A 22,257-nucleotide genomic window follows, 5' to 3' on the forward strand; every position below is an offset into this window, starting at 1 on the left:
AGGTAGTCACTGAGCTTTTTGTTGGACCAACATGATAGGTGGTGAGCCGTATCGCCCTCTATAACGGTCGAGGCACCTCCCTATTATTGTAAGAAATTCTCGGAAAATCTTTATCAAAAAGACAATTCCTAAAAATAACTAAGTTATTTATAAACAATTGTAATATTTATGTGTTGTGGTACAATTTTCCTCAAGAATATTTGTGTCGTGTCCCAGTTCCGACGACATTGATATATTTATGTTTATTTCGAACTACTAAATTAATTACGAATACGTTTTTATACAGGGTGTTAGTGACATCGTAATGAATACTGAGGGGGATGATTCAGGACATTATTCTGAGTTCATATCAAGTGGAATTTTCAGTCGCAAAATTCATGTTTTTTTTAGTTTTTTAAATTATTTTCAATTAAATACTTTTGCGATAGAAAATTCCACTTGATATTGCAGCTGTGAATAATGAGCTGAATCATGTGATTGGAAAATTCATGAAAATTACATTTTTAATACAACATTATATACTCGTATATAACTTTAGCAGGCAACATAAAAAATCTATTTATTTCTTCAATTAATTTCATTAATTTTTACTTTCTTTAATTTTAGTGTTTTTTTTTATTTTTTTTCCGTTAGGCGACGGAAAGTTCCATTTGATATCAACTCAGAATTATGGCCTGAATCATCCCTCAAAGTTTTCGTTACAATGTATAATAAGTCGACTTATAAGATAAGATTTAAGGAGCAACGTCTGAATTACAAAGTTAACCACGCAAAATCTAGTTTTTTTAATAGAGCAGCGTGGATGGAGCATACTCCATACCCCCCTTCGCACTCCGAGGAAAGCCTTGTGGCGTGCCCAACAGTGGGACGTGTAGTAATGGACTTCCCAATCGACGTTCCCCAAACACATGATAGATGGCGTTGGTCACTTTTAACGTGATAATTACCTATTTTCTCATTGCTGGGGTACATAATTATTCAAAAATGTAATGTAATGGCAGAAGCATTTTTTAAAACTAATTGATGGTTGATATTTGGATCACATTATGTATAGAATGATGTTGGATGATGGTTGTCTAAGAAAGACATAAATAAAAGAGTTTGTGACGGCAATTTCACGGTTTATTAATTTTTTTCAAAAGAGATATTACAGAGAACGTGTTGATTCGATATAATTTTAAAATGAAGAGAGAGTGAATGGTTGGAACGAATGTTACCATATAAATAATATTTTTCTTTTTTAATTAAGAATGGTTTGGCTCAATGGTTGTTGCAAACATATTCCCGAGGGCCGGGTGCTAAACTTACAACTGAAAAACTACAACTCCGACCACCTAATAATTAGCGATCTAGCACGGTGCGTACAACAGGGGTACAAATATAAAGTGCCACATAATGCGACGGAAACCGTACTAAGAGAATGTACTCAATGACAACTGCACTACGCACCCTACTATAACGCAAGAGCCATATTAACTAATATTAAGTTATACAATTTTTACAAAAATATTATGAACTTTTAGACTCTTAAGCTATGCTTATATTAGAAAAAATAAACCTTTTTTTTTTTTTAACTATTTTTATGAGAAAAATAAACACTTTTTAAATATTATTTTCATGTTTCTATTGGCAATATACATAATTTATTAATGGCTCTACGTGACATGCCGCAAGAAGTTTTCACTTCTGCTACCCTCACCCTCTGATCGGGTCCTGAAATCAGCTTTGTAACCCTAGCCAATGGCCAGCTGAGTGGAGCAGAGCGCTCATCCTTTAAAAGTACTAAAGCACCTTCCTCTATGTTGGGTTGATTATGGTGCCACTTAGGCCGATTATTTAATAACGACAAATATTGCTTATGCCATACATGCCAAAAACTTTGCTGTATCTGTGTGCATCGTCTCCAAAATCGAAGCCTATTGGTAGGCACTGAAACACAGTCAGCCTCTGGGATGGTCGTTATCGGTCTACCTATTAAGAAGTGGCCTGGTGTTAGGCATGATAGGTCCGAAGGGTCTCTAGACAGAGCCGTCAAAGGCCTAGAGTTCAATATACCTTCTACCGATATGATGATTGTATTAAACTCTTCATAGTTGAAAATGCTGGGACCAATTATCCTTTTAAAATGAAACTTTGCGCTTTTAACGGCGGCTTCCCAGAGCCCGCCGAACGTTGGTGAATAACTGGGTATATAATCAAATTTGATGCCCTTTGAAGAGGCGAAATTAATTACGGTCGATTGATGTTGAGTAGAGCTGTGTAGCTTGTACAACTCTTTAAGAGAATTATCCGCACCTTTGAAAGTTTTGGCGTTGTCGCAGTGGATAACGCGTGGCAACCCGCGCCTTGAAATGAATCGTTTCAAGGCTGCAATGAAACATTGCGAAGTCATATCTGAGGCCAACTCTAAATGCACACTTTTGGTGACAAAACACACAAACACTATAACATAACCTTTGGAGACCACACTCCTTCGAAGGCTAGATTGCTTAACTTGAAATGGGCCACAGTAATCAATACCAACAATGCTGAAGGTACTAGCCTGGTTAACTCTATCAGTGGGCAATGAACCCATTAACTGTTCAGCACATTGAGCTTTAAAACGATAACATTTAACACATTTGTTTAAAATCTTTTTTACCTCTCGATTACAGCTTATAATCCAGTAACGCAGTGCTAGATTAGACATGGTCATTTTTGGACCCGCATGCAATAAGGCTAAATGCTCATTTAAAATAATTAAATCCGTAATGTGACAATTTTTTGGTAAAATAACAGGATATTTTTGTGAATATGGAATTGAAGCATTTTGTAATCTGCCAGAAACTCTTAATACTTTATTGTTGTCTAGAAACGGAGTTAATGATTTTAAATGAGATCCTATAGGATGCTTATTTTTAATACAATGAATTTCGTGAACAAAATATGAATTTTGTACAATATTAAATATTTTATTTTCTGTGTTTTTTAATTCTTGTATAGTTAAGTTATGTTTTAGCCTATTATTTTTATTTTTACAGTTATATGCAAATCTAAGAACCCAAGTCATTATTCTTACAGTTTTGTTCCAAGAGGAATATTTTAAAATTATTTCAGGTATTTCAGGCACAGTTGATGTCACGCTCAAGCCGACCTCCCGTGTATCGTAAGTAGGAGCAGAGCACAACAGGTGATTGCAGCTTACCAAGGATTCTACAGGCACATAATTAGGTTTAGAATGCTGTGGTGGACCATTCCACCACAGGGTGTTAGAGGCAAGCTCGGCCGGGTCACATCCGCGAGATAAGCAGTCTGCCGGATTGAACGCGCCATCAATGTGATACCAATTACAATCATTAGTCAACGACCGAATAACATTTGTTCTATTTTGTACATAAGCCTTCAAGTTTTTGTTTGACTTAAGCCAGCACAGCACAACTTGTGAATCCGAAAACATGTATTTGGCATCAATTTTAATATTTGAGTAGTTTATTCTGACTCTGTCATATAACTTCGCTAAAATTAATGCTGCATTTAATTCCAATTGAGGCACAGTCAATTTGTTTTTAATAGGAGCTATTTTAGATTTAGCACAAAGTAGAGTAGTGGTTGCACTATTGTTATGTATTACTTTTACATAAATGCAACATCCATATGCTGTTTGTGACGCATCACAATAACAATACAGCTCAACACGCTGTGCATTAGAACACATTATGTTACGATTTACACAAATAGCTGACATAGTTGTAAGTTGACCGTAAAATTGTTTCCACTGTTTTAATATTTTATCAGGTAAGGGAGAGTCCCATTTTAAGTTTTCAATCCACAATTTTTGTAAAAATTCTTTAGCTCGGACTGTGATTGGCCCTACCAGCCCGAGAGGGTCAAAGAAGGACCCTATGACACTAAGCACGGAACGCTTGCTCCAGTCTCCATGCATATTTTTGATAGGACAACCCACTTTTAACGTATCGCTTTTGACATCGTACGTTACGCCGAGTGCTTTTATAGATAAGTTTTCTTTGCAGAGCTCATGTTCATCAAAATGCTGCTTACTGATTGGAATGTCAACAAGAAGACGAGGATCACTGGCGGCCCATTTATGTAAGCTAAAGCCGGCTCGCTGAAGTAATGAAATAAGCTGATCTCTTACCTCCAATGCCTCTTTTATTGACTGACCTCCAAACAGCGCATCATCTACATACATGGAATTCCGGATCACAGCTGCCGCCCTAGGGAACTCAGCCTCGTACTGGCGTGCTAGTTCTTCCAGGCACCTTGTGGCCAGATAACTGGAGGACTTCAACCCATATGTGACGGTCTGCAATTCAATAATAATTAGGTTATTATTTTTATTTCTCCACAGAATATTCTGGAGCACTCTGTGCTCTGGGTGTAGAAAAATGGCTCTATACATATGCCTAATGTCGGCCAAAAGAACATACTCGTGAGCTCTGAATGACAGCAAAATATCAAAGAGGTCTTTTTGCACCTTAGGACCGTTCATAAGCATTTCGTTTAAGCTGGGGTGCGCCCTTGCTCGAGTATTGCCATTGAACACAACACGGACTTTATTGGTTTTTTTGTCATTCCTTATTACGGGTAAGTGCTGCATGAAATACCTTTTATTCGCTTCAGCATGGCTGAAGGGCAAGATTTTGGCATGTCCTAACTCAACATATTCGTTGATAAATGCATGGTATTTTTCTTTAAGCTGCTCATCTTTATCTAGTCTCTTTTCGATGTAATTTAATGTTTTGGCTGCAATGGGAAACGTGTTACCTAAGTCAAGCTGATCTAGAGGCCTTTGAAGTGGAAGTGAAACCTGAAAATTGCCATCAATTAACTGTACCGACTGTTTAAAAGCGGCTTCGCAGGGATCCTGCTTTACTGTAACCTCCGGCTTCGTTTCAGGTACTAGTTCAGTATTCCAAAACTTTGTAAGGAGGTGATCAAGCTGTTCATCATTGTAAGTAGTCATTGCATGCAGTGTTACTAGATTTTTATTTAAAGATGATGCATTCTCTTTGATCTCTCCTGACACAATTGAGCCAAATTCGGTGTCTATTAGGTAGAGATTGCTTCCTAATTGAATTTTGTTAGGCCGCATAATTTTGAAAAACATGTCAGCTGACAGTAAAAATGAGATGTCACCTGGAGTACCATATTCATCATCTGCAAGCACTGCAGATTTTGGCATGGGGATATTTTTCATATCAATTGCATGCTGAGGTAACGTTGAAGTTATTTGGTTCACAATGGAACAAGTCACTTGACAATTAAAATTGTTTTGAAGTGACATGAAACGCACATTGACAGCTTTTGAGGTAGTTCTGTTTTGTTGACCTAGAGCTGTAATATTTAAATTACTATTGAATGGCTTTAAATTTAACATTTTGGCAAGATCAGATTTTATAAATGAAACTTGACTGCCGCTGTCCACTAGCCCTCTAGCAATAATATGTGATTTTCCGTCTTGGCTGAAGAGCTTTGCTTTAATGGTGGGCAGCAGTACAGTGCTGTTGCTGATGTTGCTGTGCAATGAAGCTTTTGATTCACTTGCGTCCAGGTGCAATAGAGTATTATGATCTTTGCTATTGCACAAAGAGCATTTGAAATGAAAATGACATTTTTTATTGTGATATCCTAAACAAACTTTACACAAATTATTGTTCAAAACAAATTCAATCCTATCCTTTGGGCACAATGTTTGGAATTTTTGACATTTGAATAATTTGTGAGAAGGATCTTTACAAAACCTGCAAGATGGTAACTCTCTGCTTGCGAGGTTAGTAACTTTTTTATTAAATAATTGTGTGGAGTTCTTACCTTCGCTCCTTTGGCTCTCCTCGAAGCTGCTGGCCCTTCTTTCAATGAATGCAAAGAAGTCATCCAGATTTGGCAGCTTGTTATCAACACGCTCACTATGGTATGCTCTGCAAGAAAACTGATCTATTTTTCGCAACAAAATGGGTAAAATTATCATATCCCAATGTTCAGTGGGCTGTCCAAGGGTCTTCAAGGCTCCTAAATGTTGACGAGCATGAGCTATTAACTCTCGTAAATTGCTGGCAGCACCCTTCACAATAGGCGAAAAATCCAAGATTGCCTGTACATGGTTTGTAACAACGAGAAACTTATTATCATATCTAGCTTTGAGTAAAGCCAATGCCTTCTCATAAGAATCACCCGTTAAGGGTAGCCCTTCAATAAGTGACAACGGCTCCCCTTTCAAATATTTTCTTAAATAGAATAACTTTTGGATAGGTTCTAGTTTACCATTTCTATGAATAATAGCCGTGAATAGTTCGATAAACGATTGGTACTTGGTGTAGTCCTTTCCTTCATACACTGGAATGTCAATTTCAGGAAGTTTCATTGATGAATATCTGTCACTGGCACTATCACTAGCTGATGTATTTTGCTTCGACGAACTTGCCTGCGCGAGCGCCTTCTTGTAGCTTATTATCACGCTAAGACATCTCTCTTCTAGTCCATCATCGTCGAACTCGTCGTCGTCGCTCCAAGTTAAAACTTGCTTTTCTAGCAAAAGATCGTTCACGGTCAGTAAAACTTTCTCCAATAGCTGCAGCCGGAGGGTAATAGCATCCGTATCTAGAGGTCCTTTCTGTTCACGCAAAAAGTTTTCTGCTTTCGTCAATTTCGATTTGCATTGTGCCAATTGAACTTTCAGCCGTTTGTCCCGAGACGCCCTGTCTTCTTCATCCGCAATGCTTTTTCTGCGTCCCATGTTGAAAATCGCAGAAAATTCCGTAAATAATTAATATTTTTCGCAGAAATGCAGACGTATTTGTTTATCAAAACACGGGGCGAACGAACGAATGATGCTTGACATTGACAGATGAACGAACGAACAGTATCTGTCAAGAGTTGAACGGCTGAATGACTGCATTGACCGACTCGTTGATTCACGTTTGGTTATCGTTGAAGTTCGAATAATGGCGGCCTCTCTTTACAACAAGTAGATTTTCACCGGAGAAATGCGTGAACTATGTTGAGGCTTCTGTGACGATCCGTGGTATATTCCTTGACGAATGTTGGTCCAGGCCTCTTATTTCACTTCTAGCACGCCCCTTGATGATGAAATATGCGCAAAATCCTTGTAAATGGCGACTCGCACTCACGCGCCCACGAGATCGGCAATGTGCACTCGCGACGAAAAAACAGTTTTTACGATGCGCAATCACTTTACTTTTGTTTCGGCACCAATTTATGTCTAAGAAAGACATAAATAAAAGAGTTTGTGACGGCAATTTCACGGTTTATAAATTTTTTTCAAAAGAGATATTACAGAGAACGTGTTGATTCGATATAATTTTAAAATGAAGAGAGAGTGAATGGTTGGAACGAATGTTACCATATAAATAATATTTTTCTTTTTTAATTAAGAATGGTTTGGCTCAATGGTTGTTGCAAACAGCTACGTATATTGCTTCTCTTTATTTTGAAATCAGAAATCAAAATCAACGTAATTATCATGGATAAACTTGTTGAAGGTCAATGTAACATTTTTGAATTTACGTCATTTCGCAATGTGTTATGGCTGAGGAGGAGAAATGACAAGAAACTGCAACAGCAACACATCTTTTAAAAGTCAACGAATATACATTACAAGTTACACTACTCAAAAATAAAAAAAAATATCTGATTTGGCATATTGTTTCATATCGAGTTTGACTAATAATAAATATATTTAGGCTCAAAATAAAATTATTTTGATATCACGTCACTTCACTTTACTTCACTTTTTAAAGTTTATGGCTGCATCGTTTAGAAACTATGATTCTGCCAACGTCAAGGTACCGAAGAAAAAAAAAAAACAGTAAAAAAATAATAATTATAATAATTATAAAAAAATAGTCGGTAGGTTAATTTAAATTATACTGAAGACTGTTCGGTGGGAAGTCTAGAAACTGAGAAATACGAATTTTAACTTTTTGACGTAAGTTACATTTTTATATTGCGGGTATTTCGAAAATAACTTTCTAAAACTACTAAAATTTCGGAACACATTCAATACCAGACATTTTTATCATTTAGGTAGTCATTAATCTTATAATAAGCTTTTTTACATAAAGTAAGCTTCACATGAGCTTTAAATTTGATCAGAATAATAATGGGTGGAAGTACGTACACACACAGTTGCACGTGTTGATAATGGCCCCGATTCCTGCAGACACTGCCTAATTTTATTTTAAGTTATATCCGTCATTTTCATATCCGTCGAAAAGGAAAGGGACGGATGATTCACAGCTCTTCATTTTAAGAAGAATGAGTAAATGAATGAATAACCCGGGCGAATCAAAAGGTACCTCGCTGGTATGCAATCCGTTTGACGTGCTGTCTACTTAAATGTGACGGGTTATTGACGGATGTAAAATTTTTAGACGGTTGGTTTAGATTTGTGCTTAAAATTGACGTGTGTTCCATTAATTTTAAGCTTGTCGATTACCCGTCCCTTTCCTTTTCGGCGTATAAGAAAATGTCAGATATAACTTAAAATAAAATTAGATGGTATTTACAGGAATTAGCACCATTAATCTTATAATAAGCTTTTTTACATAAAGTAAGCTTCACATGAGCTTTAAATTTGATCAGAATAATAATGGGTGGAAGTACACACAAGAAGTACGCACGTGTTGATAATTTCAACGTGTAGTGTCTGTGTAAAACTAGGTTGTTTGTATGAAGTGTTCAGGGTGTGGCCTTAGGCTAAGTTTGGCATAGGTGATGGTAGGCTATAATGCCTGCTTTGTCAAACAGTTTTAAAGCACAGTAATATCCGTAATTATGCTAATGTTAGGGGGACAGGGTCTATAATAATACTGTTAGGTCCCGTTGAATAGTAGAGTCTGTATTTATGATGTATTGTCTACGACCTTTATTAGGCGCACTGAGGAAGAAAACTTTTACTAAAATGCGTGTCAATAGATTAAGAAACTTTTTTAATGTTTACTCGACTCCATACCTTTTTTAGTCTACTTATAATATAAAAGTCTGAGACAGTCAAGGCGGAACGATTGGGTTTATTTTTCTTCTATCGTGGTTGTGAGGTGGATTACCAACGTCGCCAACCCTGGTGTCAGGGTTATTATTGAGCCGCCAAAGGCCCATGACATAGCTCATGTAACGACTTGCATCAGTAAACAGTAACCGTCTGTCAAGTAGTTTGTACCCGCAATCTTTCAATTTCAATTTTTACATTTTGACTCTCCTTACGGTTGTCTGGAAGAAATCGCTTTAAGCGGTATGGCCGCTATTTGCCGTGTAACTAGTTAAGAGTCTTTTGTACTTAATTATTTATTTTTATTTTGGTTCAATAAATTAGTTTGTAGAGGAAGGTGTTGACCTAGGAGAACATGTATGAAACAAATAAAAGAAAAGGTGCAGGTCATGTCGTATCAGGAGGTGAAGGATTTGGCGGGAAGAAGAGAGAAATCGCGATTACTCCACCAACAAGAGCGCAGCTCTTAAATAAAGAGAGTGAAATTGTATTTGTATAATGTATGATTCGTGAATGTTTTCTCTCAGCAGGTTCGCTGGCAGATCTGATGACAGAGACAACAAATCTGTGCTGCAACAAGGGTTCAGAGTACGCGCGCACGCACTCCTCGGAGGACTGCACCTCGGCCATCCCTCCCGATGTTCCCTCCGCGCTTGGCTCCCTCTGTATCTTTGCCATGGACCAGTGCTGCAAGGAGTACTTTCAGTAAGTACCCATATAAGACCAATTATTATCCTTTTTTTGCGGCAATACGTCTCACCACCTGTCACGTTGGTCTAACAGAAAGCTCGGTGAGGTGTGGGTACTTAGTTCATCTTGCGATGGATGTACCTCTGACTACCCTAACTGGGGTATCATCATCACCAGCCCATTAACGTCGCCACTGCTGGGGCACGGACTTCCCGAGATCGGGCCTTAAACCACCACGCGGGCCAGTGCGGATTGGTGGTTATTAACGACTGCTAATGCAGCCGGGACCAACGGCTTAACGTGCCTTCCGAAGCACGGAGGAGCTCGAGATGAAATTTTTTTTTGTGGTCAGCCATCCTATGACCGGCCTTTGCGAAAGTTGCTTAACTTCAACAATCGCAAACCGAGCGCCTAACTGGGGTATAGTCGTGAGATTATGTTATGTAAAAAAAAACAAAATCAAATTCCACTTGATATCAACTCAGAATCATGGTCTGAATCATCCGTCAAAGTTTTACAAAGTGTTAACACCCTGTAAGTGCTGAGCTTGTGCTACATAATTAAATACTTAATACACGTATGAAGTCTTGTAGGCGTTATTTACTGATTTCTGTAAATATTTACTAACATTATGGCAACATTGACCAAATTGGAGATGTCCTTAGAAAAGGTTCAGTACGATCTACTCCGAACCGGCGTGCGTGTATAAAGCGATTGATGAATGTAGGGGAAGCAAGAGAAGTGTGTCAGGATCGAAGCGTAAGAATTCCATAGTCTGCTTGATTTGAAAGAAAGATAGAAACGTTTATTATAAAGGTACACCACAGTAACAATTACAAAACAAATATATAATTTAAAACACTATAATTTAATTTGGTGGTAAGTATATAGGTGTGAGTTTATGTGTGTATATTCAATATTCTTTATTTTCACACTATGATGGTGTACAAGTTTGTAAGTTACAATGAGTTTCACATCATAGACCCTTTCGGGCACAACAAAATAGAAGTTGTGCGTCACCCAACAGGGTCCACATAATATCAGCGTCGTGGTTCACGCCGCGACTTGTGCTGAGTGAGGCCCTTTTATCTCAGGACGTCCACCACCACCTTATGGTCATTTCGACAAACATCCGTCTTGCTTTTTTGTAATTGTTTTAGTGGAAATTTGATATGATGTTGTTATCTTTTTTTTGTGTGTACATAACATAACATAACAAATACTTTATTGCACAAACAGGAAAAAACAAAAGAGAAATAGAATTAGTACAATAGGCGGCCTTATTGCTAAGTAGCAATCTCTTCCAGGCAACCTTTAAGTATAGGAGATATTGAAATAATAAATATTAATAATAATAAACTTATTACTTATTTTTATTATTTTGATATTTATAATAAACTTTTTCTATTCTATTCTATTCTATTCTATTCTATTCTATTCTATTCTATTCTATTCTATTCTATTCTATTCTATTCTATTCTATTCTATTCTATTCTATTCTATTCTATTCTATTCTATTCTATTCTATTCTATTCTATTCTATTCTATTCTATTCTATTCTATTCTATTCTATTCTATTCTATTCTATTCTATTCTATTCTATTCTATTCTATTCTATTCTATTCTATTCTATTCTATTCTATTCTATTCTATTCTATTCTATTCTATTCTATTCTATTCTATTCTATTCTATTCTATTCTATTCTATTCTATTCTATTCTATTCTATTCTATTCTATTCTATTCTATTCTATTCTATTCTATTCTATTCTATTCTATTCTATTCTATTCTATTCTATTCTATTCTATTCTATTCTATTCTATTCTATTCTATTCTATTATATTCTGTTCTGTTCTGTTCTATTCTATTCTAAGTTTCAAAGGGAGCTTTTCAACTTGTAACATCAGTATCATTAAGGTATTCACTAGTGCTGTAGTAACATTATGGCAACATAGTTAGATGTTGTTAATGGGTTACTCAGAATAGTTTTATTTTTAGTATCCACTAATCACAATGCGTGACTTGGAGCCAAAATAAGCCTAAGCTTATTTGACTTATGACTGACAGCTTTGAAAATGAATGAGAGAATGAATGAATAGGTAATCCGGACGAATCGAATATATATAGGTATGTAACCCGTTTGATGTGTGTTGTCGACTTAATTCTATCAGGTAATTTAAGAGGCTATACTATAGAGAACCGGAGAAGAAATATGATTGGCCATCTGATACGATACGATTCATTTATAACAATCATTATAGAAGGAAAAATTGAAGGGAAGAGAGGAAGGGGTAGACCTAGGAGAACATTTATGAAACAAATAAAAGAGAAGGTGCAGGTCGTGTCGTATCGGGAGGTGAAGGTTTTGGCGGGAGGAAGAGAGGAATGGCGATTACTCCACTGACAAGAGCGCAGCTCTTAAATAGAGAGAGAGAGAATTTAAGAGGGTTGTTTAAGTTTCTGTCTAAAATTGACGCGTGTTCCATAAATATGCCTGTCGATTACCCGCCCCTTTCTCTGTTTCCCTTTAATTAGTTTTGTTTTTGAGTTTACAAAGATGATCCTTGACACCCACACACGTATCTTCCACCCATTATTATTCTGATCAAAACAAAAAAAAGTTCTGTACAAATCTGATCCAAATGTCAAGCTATATTCTTCTTATATCGTGTGAGGTGAATTACCAACCTCATCAACCCTGGTGTTAGGGTTACTATTGAGCCGCCAAAGACCCCTGTCATGACCCACGTAACGACTACGTACTTTCATCAGTAAGTCGTACGGCTTAACGTACCTTCCGAAGCACGGATCGTCTTACTTTCGAACAATCAGGTGATCAGCCTGTAATGTCCTAACCAAACTAGGGATCACAAAGTGCTTTTTGTGATATGTCCCCACCGGGATTCGAACCCGGGACCTCCGGATCGTGAGCCCAACGCTCAACCACTGGACCACAGAGGCCGTTAAAGCAACATTAACTTTATAATAATATGCTTCTGCAATTAATTACATTACCTACATTTTCAAATAATTATGTAGGTGCGGTCACGAGCATTAATATGTATCACTCTGGTACCATGTCACATTAACTTTTTTGACAAATTGAACTTTTAAGTCTCACTAAATGTCAAATATGTTAGTGCGACAGAGTCCTAAAGTGGGTACATTATATTGCTCATGACTGTACCTGAGCAATGTGAAAAAGGGTAATTATCACGTTAAAGGTAATTATCACCTATACAGCTCCATCTACATTTTTAGGAAACGTGGCTTGGATAGTCCAATGTGAAGATACAAAAGGGTACACAGTTTTCATATGCAGATTCTAAGCCCTTTCGCAATTCAATGAAGATTTGCCTTTCAAATGAGCTCCGTTTTTGACCACACAATGTTTGACTGTGTTGCAATTGCGTTAGACTTAGGAATCCTAAAAATGTTTAAGTACTCATTGTAAATATTTATTATTATTTTTAACCCGCATTGGAGCAGCGTGGTGGAGTATGATCCATACCTCCTCCGGTTGATTGAGGGGAGGCCTGTGCCCAGCAGTGGAACGTACATAGGCCGTTTATGTATGTTATGTATGTATTATTTTTATGATTTATGGTTTGTTTTTCTTTTTTTATGATTTTTGATCATGGTTTTCTTTTTGTTTTGTTTTTTTCTGTGTATTGATTCCCGTGTGGTTTCTGTCCTGTGTTGAATGTAATGTACCTGTCTGTCTGTATCTGTGGTGTCCGGAAGTAATGAATGTTTCTTTCTTTCTTTAAATACATATTTTATATGCATACATACATAAATAGCCTATATACGTCCCACTACTGGGCACAGTACAAATATTAGGCTGCTTTTCCACCAGAGCTGTGCGAGGTAGCTAAGCGGTGTGCGAGGAAAAATCCACCAATAGAATCACTTCATTTCCCTAGCCTCACTCAGCTCAGCTCTGGTGGAAAAGGGTTTAGCGCAGCGAGGTCATTCTACATACAGGTGCTAATTCCTGTAAATACCATCTAATTTTATTTTAAGTTATATCTGTCATTTTCTTATCCGCCGAAAAGGAAAGGGACGGGTAATCGACAAGCATAAAATTTATGGAACACACGTCAATTTTAAGCACAAATCTAAACCAACCGTCTAAAAATTTTACATCAGTCAATAACCTGACACGTTCATTTACTCATTCTTCCTAAAATTAAGAGCTGTGAATCATCCGTCCCTTTCCTTTTCGACGGATATGAAAATGACGGATATAACTTAAAATAAAATTAGGCGGTGTCTGCAGGAATCGGGGCCACAAAACAAGCGAGAAATGTGTTGCGACGGATGTGTTGCGAGGAATATGTTGAGACGTTTATCTAGATTAAGTAAATTAAATTCACCTTTTTTGGGGTTATGTATACGTTTTTCCAATAAAATACCAGATAATATTTTAAATTTGTCAGAAAATAAATTTAAAACTCATGTGAAGCTTACTTTATGTAAAAAAGCTTATTATAAGATTAATGACTACATAAATGATAAAAATGTCTAGTATTGATTGTGTTCCTCTAGTTATTAAATAACTTGTAATGTATACCCTCATTGGTTTTTAAAAGATGTGTTGCTGTTGCAGTTTCTTGTCATTTCTTCTCCTCAGCCTTAACACCTTGCGAAATGACGTAAACATTGACCTTCAACAAGTTTATCCATGATAATTACGTTGGATAAATGATTCTGATTTCTGTCTGCGAGGATTTCACAGCTCCGCAACGCATCATCGCACCGTACATTTGCGCATTTTGACAGCTCCGCTACATATACATAAACTCACGCCTATCTCCCACCGGGGTAAGCAGAGACCGCCGCTCCGCTACACTTAATAAATAACTTCTTCGCACGAGACATTTGCCTCGCACAGCTCTGGTGGAAAAGCAGCCTTATCATCTCAGATGAAACCCTGAACTGAGGTTCGCGCCCAACTGGGCACCCTCAGGCCTGTTGTCTCAAATTTTGTACCGGGTGAGAGCCAAGTCGTTAATGCCATCTGCGGAAAGTCTACAATAAAATAAGTAATAAGTTAAGTAATAGGTATTAAAAGTTTACAATAAGTCAACGCAAAAAAAATAATTAAAAAAATAAAGAGACATTTTTCTTTTCTTTTCAATGTACCGTTTAATTTTCTTTATTAATATTTTTTATGTATATTTGTACGCCTGCATGCAGGCCGAACACATCACAACCTTGTTATTTGAATTATTTTACCACCTTCTCGCAAATAAATTGATTTGATTTTTCTTTTCAGAAAGAAACGGGACTGTGATGCTGGAGTAGACATATCCACGAGCTCACAGACGTGTGATTCCGCGACAGAGTCGGCGAAGGTAAGATGATTAAATTGTCTTGATAATGAAAAATAAATAAGAGAGCCATGGTAAACCAGTTGGTAGAACGCTTGTTCGAATCCAGCATAAGCCTAAACCAATAATTGTCGAATTTGTTTTCGAATTCATGTTTGGATCATAAATTATTATCACGTGTTCAGCGGTGAAGGAAAACATCGTGAGGGAACCCACATTCCCGAGAAATGCATTTTCGAAGGTATGCGACTTAACCTGTATTGGGCTGGTTTTCCCATCGCGGGTTGGAAGGTCAGACAGGCAGTTCCTTCTGTTAAAAACCGGACCCGTCAAATCTTCGGGTTAGGTAAGCGGATCCTGTGAGAAACGGGATAATGCTAGAGAGATTAATAAAAGATAAATAAGCTCTGCAAGCAGTTACAAGTTTAATTGTATTAGGGTGTTATGTAACATAAACGGAATGCATTACGTCGTTCTACTATAATACTATGTTGTTTTAAGACAGTGATCAAACAGAAACTTTGTTTGCCTGGCGCGTCATATTCGCAAATCATCACAAAATTATTCCAGTGTAAATATGATGCAAACACTACCGTTATTCTTTTAGTAGGCAATAGTACAGGGCTCACAAAACAGCAATTGACTAGGTATCATAGGTCACTAATGACTGTTGAGTGTGGAAACTTAATTATTTGTTCTTTTCCATACTCAAATACATTAGCTAGTGAGGAAAATAATTATATATTTTCTCTCAACCAACACCTTTATAACAGAACCTGTCATCATAGTAATATTATTTATTTAGATTTGAATAAGTTTATTCGAAATTGTATAATAACGACAGATAGAATATATCTATCTAAGCACTTTAAAAAAATTATATGTTCAGTACTAGTTTTTTATATTACAGACACTTCTGCCAGACCAGGCAGTAAACTTATTGACTGTACTGTCTTTTACAGTACAAAACTTTTTATTGACGGTAGTCAGCCATGTACCACGAATTCTTTATTCATCTTCATCATTAAACTTCATCTTTAAACTAGACAATAAGACAAAAGAGAAGCTTGGAATATTAAAACTAGTTCACCAAAATATTCAAGGCTTCTCTGGCAAAGAATTAGACGTAGAATTATTTTTAGAGACATTTTTTATTGTCATTTTATGTATTACAGAGCATTGGTTGAAGGATTATGAATTGTTATTCGGTTTAAAAATTATCATTTCGCTAGCGCTTTCTGTCGAAAGATCAAATTACGTGGTGGCTCCCTTATTTTTATCAGAAATAGTTTAAAATATAAAGAACGCAAAGATATTACTGGACTTTCAATAGAGGGCACTATGGAGATTTCATGTATAGAAACAGAGAAACATATTGTTGTAGCCGTATACAGACCCCCATACAGTGCTAACTTCACAGTTTTTGAATCAGTGATGGAAAATGTACTGAAGGTATCTAAAAGTAATAAAGCCATTATAGTGTGTGGAGATTTTAACGTTGATTTATATGAAGTAGATTCAATTACAACTAGATTTCTAAGTTTGTTTACATCTTTTAACCTTGTTAATATACACTTCTCATCAAAAAAATCGAAACACTTCCGTTTTCATTGTTTCTGTCCGAATTTAACACAAAAAAGAATTCATACGATGAAAAAAAATACATAAATGTATAGCTGGCAGTTTGGCCATTACAGTAATAAGCGAAAATTCTAAATTCAAAATTAGAATTTCATTTGTTTATCTTATAAACGAAATGAATCACTGTTTTGAGACAAATGTGTGTTTAGGGTTGGAGTACATTTAGCGTTTAAAAACTAAAAATTGGCGCCTATCCTTAAACTTTTTGTTTTTTATTTCAATACTGTGACTTTGGGACGTCTGAAAAAAGGTTTTTTTTCTAAAACGTATGGATACTTCGCCCACAGAAGCCGCCCAAGTTGTGGCATTGCTGGATTCTGGCCTTAGTCAGCGTGTTGTAGCTGCAAGACTGCATCTAAGCCTGTCATCTGTTCATAGAGTCTATAAACGTTATCGGGAGACTGGTTTGTTCACGCGCCGTTCAGGATCTGGCAGGAATCGGGTCACTTCTGAGCGAGATGATCGATTTATTGTAACAACTTCTTTAAGAAATCGACGCCTTAACGCTTTTCAACTGCAGCAGCGGCTTCGTGTTGTACGAAGGGTGGCTGTAAGTGACTCTACAATTAGAAGAAGGTTGAAGGATCGTGGACTGGTACCGCATAAGCCAGCAAATGGGCCGAAATTAACTGCAGACCATCGAAGAGCGCGCCTTAACTTTGCACGTGAGCACCTAAATTGGTCATACCTACAGTGGAGCAAAGTTCTCTTTTCTGATGAGTGTAAAATTATGCTGTATGGTAACGACGGAAGGAACAAGGTCTACAGAAGAGACGGAGAACGCTATGCACAATGCTGCATTGAAGAAAAGGTCAGCTATGGTGGCGGTTCGTGGACGGTTTGGGGAGGAATCAGCGCCGACGGTAAGACAGAGCTTGCTTTCGTGTCTGGGCCACGTCTGCCTGCACTAAACTGTCATCGGTACGTCGAAGAGTGTCTCGAGCCTCATGTGATGCCCTATGCACATTTTATTGGCAACGGCTTCATATTCATGCACGACAATGCTAGGGCTCACACCGCGGGCCTCGTACGAGATTATCTTAACGAAGTCGATATCTCTATTATGGAATGGCCAGCAAGAAGCCCGGACATGAATCCCATTGAACATCTGTGGGATGAATTAAAGAGACGAATTCGAGCAAGAGATCCTGCCCCAGAAACACTTAGCCAGCTGCAAGATGCAATCCAAGAGGAATGGGACAATATACCACAGCATGTGATCGTGACTCTCATCCGATCGATGAAGAACCGTATGGAAGCAGTAATTAGAGCTCGGGGAGGGAATACAAGTTATCAAATAAACGTTTTTTAGCTTTTTTTTTCATTTACGTGTGTTGTTTTATCCATTTCCTTTATACTCCATACGGAATAAAAATGACTCATTTAACAAAATACGAAACCTATGAAAAATTCATTTAAATTTAGAACATTAACATTAAGATTTGATAAGCTCATATTACTCACTATTAAACGACATTTAACATTTATTCCTAAATGTACACATTTTTCTGATAATCCTGACAAAACGTAAACTTGCAAGGTGTTTCGATTTTTTTGATGAGAAGTGTATTTATGGAGCCAACTAGAATTACAGAAACAACTGCCTCATGTTTAGATAACGTTTTTTGCAATTGTGACTTCCAAGACAACAGTATCCTTAACTGTTTTAAGTCAGATCACAGTGGGCAGCTGGTCAGTTTTCCAGTACTTAAAAATGTTCAGAAAATTAAATTTCGTACACGACCCATCACTGATACTCGGATAGAGAAATATCGAAATAGTCTTATAAGTAACTTACCTTGTCCAAACTTTGATACAGACAATCCTGACGATTTTTACAGGGATTTCTTTACTATTATCCATAAAGAATTTGAAAATAATTTTCCTCAAAAGGTAGTTACCAACAGTCAATCATTCAAGTTCAGTGACTGGGCTACCGTAGGCATTCGCAAAAGTAGAAATACTCTTTATTCTTTATATGAGGAAAAAACGTATACACACACTGATAGTTTTAAAAGCTACGTCAAAAATTATTCTAAAATATTTCGAAGAGTGTGTTATACAGCCAAACAGATGCATATTAGTAGTAAAATAAAGACCGCGGATAATAAAATAAAGGCAGTTTGGCAAGTAATAAATAGCGAAACAAAGGCTTCGAAACCGCGTGAATTAGAATATAATATAGAATCGGGCACTGGGTTAGTTAAACAAGATAAAGATGTAGCTGAAGTTTTTGATAAATTCTTTACGAACATCCCTGTAAAAACTACAGAATCTCTCAGGTCCTCTCCTGTTCAAGCTGATATATTGTTGAAAAGTAATGTTACTGCTTGCACTGAATTATTTGATTTTAAACGCGTTGATCCGAGTAGTATTGTTAAAGTATTCAAACAGCTGAAACTTAAAACCTCGAAAGATTTATGGGGATTGTCTGTCAAATTGATGAGCTCTGTTATTGATATCTTAGCACCATATCTAGCTTACATTTTTAATATGAGTGTTGAAAATGGCACTTTTCCAAATTTAATGAAAATCAGTAAAGTTATACCTCTTTTTAAATCGGGCACAAAATCAGACCCCACGAATTATAGACCGGTTTCTATTCTACCAGTACTTCGTAAAATTTTCGAGAAAATTATTCTCGACCAACTGCTATGTCATTTTAATTTAAATAACTTACTTCACAGCCAGCAGTTTGGTTTTACTAAGGGTCGGTCTACAACAGACGCGAGTGTCACATTTGTTCGACACATTTTCGATGCTTGGGAGAAGTCGCAGAATGCCGTAGGAGTATTCTGTGACTTGTCTAAGGCATTCGACTGCGTGGATCACGAGACCTTGCTTTTTCGAACGGTCGCAAGTCAATATATTTATGAAAACATTATGTATGTGCGTAAAAATGTATCTCTCCTTCCGAGAAACTGTGAAAGGCATACTTACAATACAAGGAATAAAAATAAAATTGTTGTTCAAAATTCTAGATTAAGTAAATTAAATTCATCTTTTTTGGGGTTATGTATACGTTTTTACAATAAAATACCAGATAATATTTTAAATTTGTCAGAGAACAAATTTAAAGCTCACGTGAAGCTTACTTTATGTAAAAAAGCCTATTATAAGATTAATGATTACCTAAATGATAAAAATGTCTGGTATTGAATGTGTTCCTCTAGTTATTAAATAACTTGTAATGGACCCTCATTGATTTAAAAGATGTGTTGCTGTTGCAGTTTCTTGTCATTTCTTCTCCTCAGCCATAACACCTTGCGCAATGACGTAAATTCAAAAATGTTACATTGACCTTCAACAAGTTTATCCATGATAATTACGTTGAATAAATGATTCTGATTCTGAATGTTTATTATAAGATTACTTATTATTTTGAAGATATGAATGCATGGGATTGACTGCCTAAACATAAACGTCAGAAACCACAAGATGTCGCTACATGGCTCGTCTGGTCCGAAATGCTTCGTTACACGCCACCGGGATTCGAACCCAGGATCTCCGGATCGTGAGCCCAACGCTTAACCACTGGACTACGGAGGCCGTTACCAACGTCAACTTAAAAAAAAATGCTCAGCTGAGGCGGAGTCGAGTGCAGAAAAACTCGAGTCAACATCTTAAAATACGGGTGTTAGAACCCGTAGTTATAACTATTACGTGTTACCCAAACAGTGAAAGTAGGTAATTGGGAATCTCTTATCTAAGTAACAGAGAGATAAAATTCTCCTTCTGATAATTAACTATCTATGTTTGTCTTGTGTAATCCACTTGTAAATTGTCGCACGTTATATTTGTCAATGACTTAATAAATTAATTGCGGAAACGTAAAGGTTTTTTATGACCTCGTGTTATATAGATAAATCGTAGCCTCATAGAGAAAAACTCGTAAGCGTTTTCTTCAACAAAACCTGGATTTATTTCAATGAGGGACTTTCCAGATTACATCCTCAAAAACAATATAGATGGCGCTGTTCCGGCCAACTAGTTAATTCCGGCCAAGTAGATAATTCCGGCCAAGTAGTTACTTCCGGCCAAGTAGATAATTCCGGCCAAGTAGTTAATTCCGGCCAAGTAGTTAATTTCCGGCCAACTAGTTAATTCCGGCCAAGTAGATAATTCCGGCCAAGTAGTTACTTCCGGCCAAGTAGATAATTCCGGCCAAGTAGTTAATTCCGGCCAAGTAGATAATTCCGGCCAAGTAGTTAATTCCGGCCAAGTAGTTAATTCCGGCCAAGTAGTTAATTCCGGCCAAGTAGTTAATTTCCGGCCAAGTAGTTAATTCCGGCCAATTAGATAATTCCGCCCAAGTAGTTAATTCCGGCCAAGTAGTAAATGTCATTTGCGGCAAATCTACAATAAGTCACGTCAAAAAAAAGCTGTTCAGATTTAACGTGTAATTTACTAACTATATTGCTGTCGCATTTGCAATGCTTTTGCAGTGGTGAAGGTAAATCGTGAGAAAACCCACATTCCTGAGAGCGTTTCGGAGATAGTAATATGTGCCCTAATTGTATTTGGATGATTTTCCCTTCGCGCGTTGGAAGGTCAGACAGGCAGTCGCTTCTGTAAAAAACCGGACCTGTCAAATCTTCAGGTTAGGTAAGCGGATTTGTGGAAACGGGTTAACGCTAGGGAGATGATGATGTAGGTTTTTTAAGTTAATTTTTCTTCATCATTTCTTCAGAGCTGCTGCGAAGAATGCGGCCGTGGTAAGGAGGTGGGGTGGAGCAGAGGCGAGGCTGGCTGTGAGGCTGGCGACAGAGGCACTGCAGCTGAAGATGTGTTGGCTGGGAGTGCTTTTGAGCAGTGTTGCAAGGTGATAACAGCGGCGTAGCGTAGTGGGGGCGGCAGGAGCGGCTTTGTGCGGCACTTTTTAGGGGGCGGCAAAATTTCACAATCTATAATATATATAAAAATTAAACCCGTTTTCCGTTGTCACAGCATAACATAAAAACGGCTTGACCGATTTGGCTGTTTTTTTTGGTAGTTTACTAATAATCTGTACAAGGTTCTTACGGAAAAAAATATTAAGAAAATCTCTCATAAAGATTAAAAATATACATTTAAATTTCCATATTATAAAAAACGCGAATTGTATGTTATGTATAGTATACATTAAATTGAAATATCTAAATAAAAGGGCGGCAAAATTGTCTTTCGCCCCGGGCGGTTGACACCCACGCTACGCCGCTGGGTGATAAGATTCAATATTCAAATCAAATCCCGGGTGAAGCGGCCGCACCAAGACATTCACCAAGGCTATGCTTCCGCGGCATTTCTCTATACTAAGAACTGTATGGTTGTATTAAGTCGGCGCCTTACAGAATACCCTGCACCCCACTGTACGAAATTCTGACCTGAGTTTAAGCAATATTTTTTTTTCATATTTTTTGTTTCAGAATGCAGCACGAGAAGGAAAGGAGAAAGAAGATAGAGAAGGACAAAATCATCCCGCGACAAACAAAAATACTAAGCCGAAAACAGCAGCTAAGCCAGCAACGGGAAGCGGTACGTTGGAAACTTACGCTTATGGACGGTACTGAAAAGTATCGGCGTCCGAAAGACGTAATATACGAT

At 37.2% G+C, this 22,257-nt stretch overlaps 2 protein-coding genes across 4 annotated transcripts in view; one reads left to right on the forward strand and one right to left on the reverse strand.

Annotated features, from left to right (window-relative positions):
- Nucleotides 1-22,257, forward strand: part of LOC126377716 (fibulin-2-like) — a 56,164-nt gene that overhangs the window by 4,891 nt on the left and 29,016 nt on the right. For 2 of the 3 annotated variants that reach the window (XM_050025490.1, XM_050025492.1), the window contains exons 2-5: nucleotides 9,535-9,712; nucleotides 14,979-15,057; nucleotides 21,365-21,496; nucleotides 22,080-22,188. In XM_050025490.1, the coding sequence (XP_049881447.1) occupies nucleotides 9,535-9,712; nucleotides 14,979-15,057; nucleotides 21,365-21,496; nucleotides 22,080-22,188 (498 nt within the window). The remainder of the gene's footprint in view (nucleotides 1-9,534; nucleotides 9,713-14,978; nucleotides 15,058-21,364; nucleotides 21,497-22,079; nucleotides 22,189-22,257) is intronic. The other variant, XM_050025491.1, reaches the window with a different exon arrangement.
- LOC126377751 (uncharacterized) lies at nucleotides 1,263-7,257 on the reverse strand. Its single transcript, XM_050025561.1, has 2 exons — nucleotides 5,812-7,257; nucleotides 1,263-4,303 (listed from the first exon to the last, which is right to left on the reverse strand). Exons 1-2 carry the CDS (start codon nucleotides 6,731-6,733, stop codon nucleotides 4,224-4,226), a joined length of 1,002 nt encoding a protein of 333 aa, XP_049881518.1. The 5' UTR covers nucleotides 6,734-7,257; the 3' UTR covers nucleotides 1,263-4,223.

This window comes from Pectinophora gossypiella, chromosome 24 (genome assembly GCF_024362695.1).
Source record: "Pectinophora gossypiella chromosome 24, ilPecGoss1.1, whole genome shotgun sequence".
Classification (NCBI taxonomy): domain Eukaryota; kingdom Metazoa; phylum Arthropoda; class Insecta; order Lepidoptera; family Gelechiidae; genus Pectinophora; species Pectinophora gossypiella.